This window comes from Erinaceus europaeus, chromosome 10, assembly GCF_950295315.1.
Source record: "Erinaceus europaeus chromosome 10, mEriEur2.1, whole genome shotgun sequence".
NCBI classification, from domain to species: Eukaryota; Metazoa; Chordata; class Mammalia; order Eulipotyphla; family Erinaceidae; genus Erinaceus; species Erinaceus europaeus.
Window position 1 is genome coordinate 28,503,902 of NC_080171.1, and position 8,827 is coordinate 28,512,728.

At 59.5% G+C, this 8,827-nt stretch overlaps 2 protein-coding genes across 9 annotated transcripts; one reads left to right on the forward strand and one right to left on the reverse strand.

Annotated features, from left to right (window-relative positions):
* Positions 1-667: 667 nt before the first annotated feature.
* Positions 668-5,926, reverse strand: FBXW5 (F-box and WD repeat domain containing 5). 5 transcript variants are annotated; one of them, XM_060199409.1, is made up of 9 exons: positions 5,747-5,926; positions 4,509-4,666; positions 4,003-4,160; positions 2,944-3,118; positions 2,701-2,849; positions 2,196-2,625; positions 1,791-1,938; positions 1,502-1,714; positions 668-1,420 (listed from the first exon to the last, which is right to left on the reverse strand). In XM_060199409.1, the coding sequence occupies exons 1-9, from the start codon at positions 5,887-5,889 to the stop codon at positions 1,177-1,179; spliced, it is 1,818 nt and encodes a 605-aa protein (XP_060055392.1). In that variant the 5' UTR covers positions 5,890-5,926; the 3' UTR covers positions 668-1,176. The 5 variants fall into 5 exon arrangements, with proteins under 5 accessions (XP_060055392.1, XP_060055391.1, XP_060055393.1 ...); XM_060199408.1 differs by having other exon boundaries at positions 2,196-2,849; XM_060199410.1 differs by having other exon boundaries at positions 2,196-2,849; positions 4,509-4,724; positions 5,747-5,871.
* On the forward strand, positions 5,303-8,043 carry C8G (complement C8 gamma chain). 4 transcript variants are annotated; one of them, XM_060199414.1, is made up of 8 exons: positions 5,303-5,457; positions 6,569-6,660; positions 6,735-6,871; positions 7,049-7,119; positions 7,197-7,304; positions 7,553-7,654; positions 7,741-7,779; positions 7,854-8,043. In XM_060199414.1, exons 3-8 carry the CDS (start codon positions 6,846-6,848, stop codon positions 7,862-7,864), a joined length of 357 nt encoding a protein of 118 aa, XP_060055397.1. In that variant the 5' UTR covers positions 5,303-5,457; positions 6,569-6,660; positions 6,735-6,845; the 3' UTR covers positions 7,865-8,043. The 4 variants fall into 4 exon arrangements, with proteins under 4 accessions (XP_060055397.1, XP_060055395.1, XP_060055396.1 ...); XM_060199412.1 differs by lacking the exon at positions 5,303-5,457 and adding an exon at positions 5,511-5,529; XM_060199413.1 differs by lacking the exon at positions 5,303-5,457 and adding an exon at positions 6,129-6,147.
* Positions 8,044-8,827: the final 784 nt, after the last annotated feature.

Genomic DNA, 8,827 nt, shown 5'->3' on the forward strand with positions numbered 1-8,827 from the left:
TTGCTGGTTCGTCCTTGTCTCCAAGTTTTCCTCATTCCCTGTGAGCCCCATGGTGACCCTGGGGCCTGGACTCCTGCTCTGGGTGTGCGGCCCTGGCAGGTAGACTGGCTGCCCTCTGTTTCTTGGGGCCCTTTGCCCTCCAGCCATTTCCCTGCAACCAGTGTAATGACTTCCCACTGTTGCTGGTGCTGCTGGGGTATGAGGGTATCCTAACCCAGCTCCACATGCATCTGGGCTTCCCAGGGCCTGCTTTTCACCCCACCATCGTCCAGAATGTCCTGTGGCAAACAGACCTAGGGAGCCCATGGAACAAGCCCAGACCTAGCTTAGGGGCAGTTGTCAATTGCCACCTGTCCAGTGCCCCTATGTGCCAGGCCTGCAGACGTGTCCCTATACCCCAACACAGCTGAAATCATGGTCCCATGATGGAAGGACTGGACACAGCTCACTGGGCCCCCACATCCATCCTGTCCCCCTGCCATTCCTGGTCTTTTCAGCACTGGCCAGACCATGTGTCCCAGCTATGGCCTGCAGATGCTCAGGCCTTTGCATGCTCTTGGCCTTGTCTCCTCAAATTGGTTGGGGACTCAGTCACAAAGCCACCTGTCGGGGTTGGGAGCACCTACCCACATGGCTTCCCCACGTCACACAAAAACCAGAGGGGCTATGCTGTTGCCAGCTGTTTATTCAGGCCCTGGATAGCTGATGAGTGACATGCAGTTCGCCTGGGCCTATGGCCAACTGACCACACCACCAGCCTTGCTGGTATACAAACAAGTTTCCAGAGTGGGGTGCCTGGGAGCCCCCAGGCCAGCCAAAGTGCCTGTCATGCTGACTGGCAGGCCAGAAAGAGGGTAGTGAAGAGCAGAATCTCAGTGTCCTGTGTACCCTGTGCTGAGCATCACAGCTGTGGGAGGCGTGTGTGTGTGTGTTTGTGTGTGTGTGTGTGTGTGTGTGAGAGAGAGAGAGAGAGAGAGCAAGGTGGGGCTGGGCTGCCCCTGCCTGCAACCCCAAGGCCCCTCCCTATGGCATCACCTACTGCCAGCTTCTCTGCCCTTCCCCCTCCCCTGCACTGTAGATAGCAACTTGGCCACCGGCAAAGCCCAGGGTTCCCATGGGGTCCTGGCAGCAGAGCAGAGCATAACCTGGACATTCCTGTGAGCAGCATTCCAGCCCTCAGCGCCTCTGACTGGCAAACCAGGAGAAGAAGGGGCGTGGGCGTGGGCGTGGGGCCTGGTGGACACGCACAGTGCGTGGGGAGCGCCAAGCTTTGATGGTGGCATCATCGCTGGCCGTCAGCAGGAGCTCCTGCTCCTGGGGGCTGAAGACCACTGAGTTGACTACATCCTGGTGCCGCAGCTTGGCCAGGCAGATGTTGTAGTGACGGTCCCAAATGTAGCCATGCCGGTCCTCAGCCCCACTGCAACACAGCAGAATGAAGCCCAGCTCCAGGGCTGCCCAGCTCCAGCTCAGGCCCCAGGACACCCCAGGTACCTCCTACCTGGCCACAAAGTCCCTGCTGACATCCAGGAAGATGAAGAAACACTCATCGTTGGGCGTGTACGCACGGTGTGCCCGCAGAGCCCGTTTCACCTCTCGCATGGTCTTGAGGTCAAATACCAGCAGGTCAATCTCCTCAGCGATGGGTGGCGGCTGCATGGGGTCGGCCACTACTGAGCCACTGGGCCAGGCGCGGCTGTTTACATACAGATACCTGGGCAAAGGGCGTGCTGCTCGCAAAGCCAGGACACCTTCCAGGCCCACCTCCCCAGGACACCACGGGGGCCCACCTGTTGTCGGGGGACAGACCCATGCCAATGATGTGTCCGTGCACATCGATGACGTGGTCCAGGGAATCGAAGAAGGCGTCGGAGCCCCGGCCCTCACCCAGCACAGGCCCCGCCGTGGTCATCTGGTGTGGCAGGATCTGCTTGATGCCTATGGGATGGCCAGGTGAGGGCAGCCCCTGACACTGAGGCCTGGGCCTGGGAACTCCCTATAACAACTTATGTGCTGCCAGGCCTAGGGGATCTACCAGCCTTCACTCCCCCTCATTGGCCTCCATGAATCATACAGAAATGGAGGGTAGGCCCCGGTGGGACATGCAGGCCAGGGCAGCCTATACATCACCCTGCCCCAAACCCCAGGAAGCTGCACCCTCGAGGGCCAGGGCTCGGAGGGGCGCTGCCTGTTACCTATCTGGTGAGGTGAGTAGGTGAGGCAGCCAGTGGTGAAGATGAGGAGTTTGTTGAGGGCTCCAGCTGTCCCACGCTCGGGGGGCTTGGTGCGACCCTGGGCCAGTAGCTCAGCCACCTTTGTCTCTAGGGCACGCTCTGACAGTGGGGGCTGTGCACCCCCTTCCAGGATGCCATCCAGCAAGCGCCTCAGCCCCTCCTTGGCACGGGTTGGACCAGGGCTTGCTGCTTCCTCATCTTCATCCTCATCCTCGATGCCCAGGTCAAAGACTCGGCAGGGGGGCCCAGCAGGGTCACCAGCGTCCAACAGGAGGTCAGGGCTGTCGAAGCGGCTACAGTCGGCCACCATCACGGTGCGGATGGTGCTGGCATTGAGGTTCTGGATCTTGAAAAGCCGCTTCACCACGTTCACGTTCTCTGACTCCACGTCCTGAGGGGGAGCACAGGGGGGTGGGCACCGGGCTGAGGAGGGGGCGCTGGCAGCAGGAGCGCGCCCCGCCCGCACCTGGAAGGCGTTGTTGAGCCAGAGCACAGAGCAGGAGGTGATGTCGCCAATGCGGTGCAGGTTCCCGGAGATGAGGCTGGTCTCTGTCAGCCAGCAGCCGAACACGTCATATGGCTTGTTGCGCACCCGGGACAGCAGTACAAAGGTGTCTGGGGGGAGGTGGGGAGGGCACATGGTCAGAGGGGCCAGACAGAGCAGGGACAGAGGTAAAGCCAGCTGGGGAGCTCACACCCTAGTTCTCACCTAGGCTGATGACTGCAATCTCGCCTGATGAGGAGTTGTGGGGCCCCAGGAACACTCCCGAGGCCAGCAGCAGGGAGTCGTCCTGGTTGAACTGGGAGAACTGGGTGTAGCTCCAGTTGTAGGGCCGCATGTCTGCACTATGCAGCAGCGAGATAGTCAGATCGTTGTTCCATATCTGAGGGACAGGGGTTGGGGGGTTTAAGAGTTGACAGAGGGCCAGGTGGTGGTGCACCTGGTTGAGCACACATTACAATGTGCAAAGGCCTGGGTTCGAGCCCCTTGTCCCCATCTGCAGGGGGAAAGCTTTACGAGTGGTGAAGCAGGGCTACAGGTGTCTGTCTCAATCTCTCTCCCTCGCTATATGCCCCCTCTCAATTTCTCTATCCAATAGTAATATTTTTTAAAAAGGGAAAAGGGGGTTGGGCGGTAGCGCAGCAGGTTAAGCACACATGGTGCGAAGCACAAGGACCTGTGTAAGGATTCAGGTTCGAGCCCCCAGCCCCCCACCTGCAGAGAAGTCGCTTCACAGGCGGTGAAGCAGGTGTGCAGGTGTCTTTCTCTCCCCCTCTCTGTCTTTCCCATCTCTCTTCATTTCTCTCCGTCTTATCCAACAATGACATAGATAACAACAATAATAACTACAATGAAAAAAACAAGGGCAACAACGGGGGAAGCAAAAATAAAATAAAAATAAATTAATAAATAAAAGGTAGGGTGGGGGTAGATACCATAATTGTTATGCAAAGAGACTCTCATGACTGAGGCTCCAAAGTCCCAGGTTCAATCCCTCACACCACCATAAACCAGATCAGTGCTCTGGTTAAAAAAGAAAATGGCCACTAGGAGCAGTGGATTCACTATGCAGGCACCAAGTCCCCAGGACTAACCCTGGTGCTCTAGGGCAAAGGGCTCAGTAGAGGACCTTCTCCTCTCCACTGGATATTAGGGTGCCCATCCCAGACTCCTGTCCTGTAGGGTCCGGCCTACACTGGGTCTTGTCACCTCTATCTGATCCTCCCTGCCCATTGGGTTGGCTGGCTATGGTTAGGCTGTTGCTACCTTCACGGTGCAGTCCTTGGAGCAAGAAGCAAACTGGTAGCCAGAGTGGGAGAAGCTGAGGTGTAGGACTTGGTCTGTGTGCTCCTTGAGAGTTTGCACTTCCACACAGGGCACTGCATCGTACAGTCTCTGGAACTCCTCATACCAGGATGTAGCCGCTGTTTGGAGTATGTGTGTGTGTGTGGGGGGGGGGCAGCAAGTAAAAGTAGTCACTGCTAAGAGCCCAGCCTGCCTTCCCACACTAGAGGCCAGGGCCCTTGAGTACAGGGGCCAACTCTGTCCTGAACCACACTAGTGCTTAAGCTCTTTAGGGTGCCCTCTCACCCCCAACCCCATGAGGCCCTAGCAGCCTGCCACCTCCCTACCAGGCCTGAGCTCAAGGTGTGAGGCAGGATCACCACTATGAGCCATGCCCAGTGGGGGGGGGGGGGGTGCCCTGGTCTGAAAATGGCTAGGCAGCGCCTCCTAGGAAAATTCTGGGACTTGTATGGGGAACAGGCACTGACCTGGGTGTCGGGGCACATCTCGGGCCACCTGGTAGTATCGGTAAAACTGTTCTCTCCACAGGAACTCGTCCCGAGACACTGCCTGCCATTGTCGGCACACTAGCCCAGCAGCAAGCACATCAGCAGGACCCAAGCTCAGGAAGATCTGGTAAACCAGGCTGTCAGGAAGCAGGGGTGTGCCCCCCTCGTCCATTGTGACATTCTGCCCAGGCGGCCCTGAAACCCATGTGCAACCCCCTTAGCTGCCAGAGGGTGGCAAGGACAAGGCCCCCCAACCGAAGGTGGGGCTGCAGCCTCTCTACTCCTACAGCCTCAACTGTACCCGCTGGCCATTCCAGAGACTGAGCATGTGCAATGTGACAGCTGGCACTGCCCAGTCAGGCTGGGACAGTTTCTTCCACCACCCTGGACAGTCACACTCCAGTCATTCTCCCTAGCCCTGCAAGCCCCAACACTTCCTGGTGCCAGGAGGCAGACACATGGCTGGGCTCAGCCAAAGGGATGCATAGGGCAGCCCTTAGAGACCCAGATTCACCCTCAGCCCCAAAAGGTCCCCTTCTTGGAACAGGCCTTCCAAGCCGGGTCCGCTGACCTCCCCCTCAACGTAGGCCTCTGAAACGTTTGGGTACCAGGGCTGGTGGCCACCCCGGCTGGCCAATGATTGAGAAACTGACACTCATCACTCCAACCTTGCCGCCCCCAGGCTCTGGAGCTGTGTGCATGGGACCGAGGCCCTTCCCAAAGGCGGCGAGAGGTCGCTAGGGTCACAGGCCTCAGCCCGGCTGCCCGGAGGAAGCCGGCAGTGAGGGCAAAGCGAGCGCGGACACAGGCCCACCCGTTGGGGCCTTGCGGGCGGGGCTCGCGGGGCGCCCACAGGCCACCCCCTCCCGAGGGGCCGCCGGGGTCGGTGCTCCAGGACCCACAGCTGGAGACTCATTCATTAGCAGGGGTCTGCCACCAGGCTTTAGCGTTTGGGGGGGGGAACTGGGGGGGGGTCCCAGTTCGGGATCAGGGTTTGGAGGTCAGAACGGGGGTCCTGGAGTCTGGGCTGGGTCCAGAGTGGGGTTCTGAGTTTCAGGGGGGTCTGGGGATCACGGTCTGGTTCCGGGCTGGGGATCAGATCCGGGGGTTGGGTTCTGCGGCCGAATGTTTGTGTTTGGATTCAGGACGGGGACCGGGGTGTGTGGCCGGGTTCCAGGCCAGCCTGGTGACAACACCCCCGGGGCGGGCGCACTCACCGCGGCCGCCTCCGCCCCGATGCGCTACCCCCGCACTGGCGCTGGGCCTCTGCGGGTAGACCCTCTTCCGCCCCCACCGCCGCTCCGGCCGCCGCGTCTCTATGATGGAACCCGCCAGGCCGACAGCAAGAGCCCCGAGACATCGATAGTGCTGAGCGCCGAGCGATAGGCTACTCGCCCCAACTTTCGCTGCGCCTGCGCTTCTCACCCATGGGCGGGACCACGCCTCTTAGAGAACGTGCGCATTTTTCGACTCTCCAAACAGCGCCCCTGGCGGCGGGAAGGGGCTGCGGCAACCGTGGTCCGTGCTTTAGGAGTCTTAAGGGAGCTGGGTTCGACCGACACCCATTACCCACGATCCCCGCAGACCTTCCCGGAGCAAGTGGCCTCAGGAGATCAATGTTCGTCGCTGTGGAGAGAAGTCCTGTTGCTCTATCAAGAGTTTTTGGCAGTGGAAGGGAAATATGTGTGCAAAGGGCGGAGCAGTGGCCATAGTGGAAAACTGGGGTGGGGTGGTGACAAGGGCCAGAGGTTAACCCGACTTTGTACACAGGAAGTAGGGACCCTGTGAAGTGCAGCGATGGGATCAGGTTTCAGGACACCTGAACCCATGAGGATGCTGGCGCCCTGGCCCAGGTTGGTTTGGGGAGGAGAAAAGACTGACCTGGACTTTATGACCCTGCTCCTGGGTGGCGCTGGACAGTGGACTTCTGACCCAGGGACTGGCTGCCCTGACCTCGGGCTCTTCCTGTCTCAGCGGCACTGTCACTGCCACCATGCCACCCCCCATGATTGTACTCTTTATTACTGTCCTCCTGACAGCTAACTCCCTGAGCCAGCGCTCTCGCAGACCCCAAGGGTCCCCCTCCCCCATTGAGTCCATCCGGCCCAAGGCCAACTTTGATCTCCAGCAGGTAGGGTGGAGGGGGGGAATGGGTTGGGAGGGGAGGCAGGGTTCCTTAGATCCCTCACAGTGGCCTGCCTTCAGTTTGCAGGGAAATGGCTCCTGGTGGCCGTGGCCTCCTCCTGCCGCTTCCTGCAGGAGCAGGGACACAGGACTGAGGCCACCACACTGCAGGTGGCTCCCCAGGGCAAAGCCATGGTGGTCAGCACCTTCCGCAAGCTGTGAGTCTGAGCCCAGTTCCTGTCCCCATGCCTGTCCCAACTCCTGCTTGGTCCCCAACCTCCAGCCCCCACCCCACCCCACAACCTGACCCAAGACTATCTGTGACCTGAACGAGTGGCCACATGGCCACTGAGGTTGGGGTCCCCAAATGTGCTGTGCTCTCACCTCTCAACCAGGGATGGCATCTGCTGGGAGGTGAGGCAGCGACACGAAGGCACTGGGGCGCCAGGCCGCTTCTTGCTCCAAGGTGAGACCATAGCTCATGTGGGTGAGGGTGGGTTTGAGTGCTGGGCTGAGCGGCACGTGACTGTCCCCCACCTGCAGCCCGAGGTGCCCTTGGGGTGGTGGACGTGGTGGTGGAAGACACAGACTACAGGAGCTTTGCCATCCTGTACCTCCAGCGGGCGCGGCGACTGTCGGTGAAGTTGTATGGTGTGTCCTAGTGGGCGGCTCTGCATTTGGCCAGGGGTCCAGGGCTCTGCATTGTGTCATGACCCCGTCCTCACCCAATCCAAGACAGAAACCCCAGGGGACTCCCAGAGGAGGCTCAGACCTTAGGAGGGGGACACAGATAGAGCAGGGAGAGACAGGATGGGAGAGGGGCAGGGTAGATGGGCCTTGACCCCAGAGCACAGGTCCCCCACACTCAGCCCCTCAGACCCCAGCGTCCTGTCCCACAGCCCGCTTGCTCCCTGTGGATGACTCGGTCCTAGATGCCTTTGAACAGCGTGTCCAGCGTGCCAACCTGACTCAGGACCATATCCTGTTCTTTCCCAAATATGGTGAGTGTCTCAACCCTCCCGTGTCCCCTGTCATTACCATTAACCTTCCTGTCCCCAGTGTCCCCTGACCCCTTCCTGGCTCCTAGGTTTCTGTGACACCACTGACCAGTTCCACATCCTGGATGGTGAGTGACAGCGTGATGGGGGGGGCACATAGGGTGAGGGGACACTGTGGCCAGCTGAGTTGTCTCTGTGGCAGAAACGAAGTAGTCGCTGAGTGACTTGCCTGCCTGCCACAAGAAGAAGACCAGAGGTGGGGTACCCGCTACCTCCTGGGAGCCCTGAGTGGCCAGCTCATTCCACAGAGAAGCCTTGCCTCCAGCCCCAATCTTGCTGCCTCACCCACCCTTGAGTGGATCTCACCACCACCAATTAAACAGTAAACACTGCCACTTCCTCTTTGCCTGTGTTCTTTCTCCTCATAGCCAGTGTGGACTCATTTGGGGGCATCTGCTCCCAGCAGGTGGGGCCCCTGATGGAGAACCCCCATCGCCAGGGAAGGGAAGGAAATGGCTCCAGCTGAGGCCTCAGTATCCCCCTGCCAATATCACATGCCCCCACTGGCTGGAACCAAAGCTGCCCTGCACAGATGGGCGATTTTCCTTCTGCCCCATGCTCTGGCCTGCGCAGCTACCAAGAGCAGCAGGATTTTTGTCTGAGGGGATCTTGAGCCTGGGTTGTCCCTTAGGTTGCCCCAGGTCCCATCTGGGACAGGAGACTGGCCTGCAACAAGGACTGACCACCTGAGTCAACCTACACCGGGAGTGGGGTGACCAGGTACTCCGAGGAGCATCCCCCAGTCAAGAGCAGAGACCCCAAGCTTGGAAAGCTCAGCCCAATCAGTCCTGTGCCAGGACTGATTGTGCACTCAGATGGGGGTGAGCACTCTGGGCACACTGGGGAAAGGACCCTGGACAGCCTGGGTGGCCTTCCTGGAACCCATCTCCAGGGTCTGGCCAAGGTCACTAGCTACAAGAGTCCAGGAATGGGGCCTGCAGAGAAGACCCTTCCAAAATGTGAGAGCTCTGAACCAGGTGTAGAAGAAGTAGCTGAAAAGGGGGTCACCACATCCCCAAATGTGGCTGCCTGGGGGCTAAGTGATACTAGGCTGCCAGGACAGTCCACCACCATGGAGACTCCCAAAGGTAGTTCTGTCCTGCCAGACACCAAATT

What these genes read in the sequence shown, in the direction of transcription:
- FBXW5 (XM_060199408.1), bottom strand. Translation starts at nt 5,889, where the DNA reads ATGTCTCGGGGCTCTTGCTGTCGGCCTGGCGGGTTCCATCATAGAGAC. An exon ending in TCGGGGCGGAGGCGGCCGCG is followed by an intron (nt 4,667 to 5,746) that starts GTGAGTGCGCCC and finishes GCTTCCTGACAG; the next exon opens with CCTGGTTTACCAGATCTTCC. An exon ending in AGATGTGCCCCGACACCCAG is followed by an intron (nt 4,161 to 4,508) that starts GTCAGTGCCTGT and finishes TACTCCAAACAG; the next exon opens with CGGCTACATCCTGGTATGAG.
- C8G (XM_016187449.2), top strand. Translation starts at nt 6,523, where the DNA reads ATGCCACCCCCCATGATTGTACTCTTTATTACTGTCCTCCTGACAGCT. An exon ending in CCAACTTTGATCTCCAGCAG is followed by an intron (nt 6,661 to 6,734) that starts GTAGGGTGGAGG and finishes GCCTGCCTTCAG; the next exon opens with TTTGCAGGGAAATGGCTCCT. An exon ending in ACTGTCGGTGAAGTTGTATG is followed by an intron (nt 7,305 to 7,552) that starts GTGTGTCCTAGT and finishes CCTGTCCCACAG; the next exon opens with CCCGCTTGCTCCCTGTGGAT.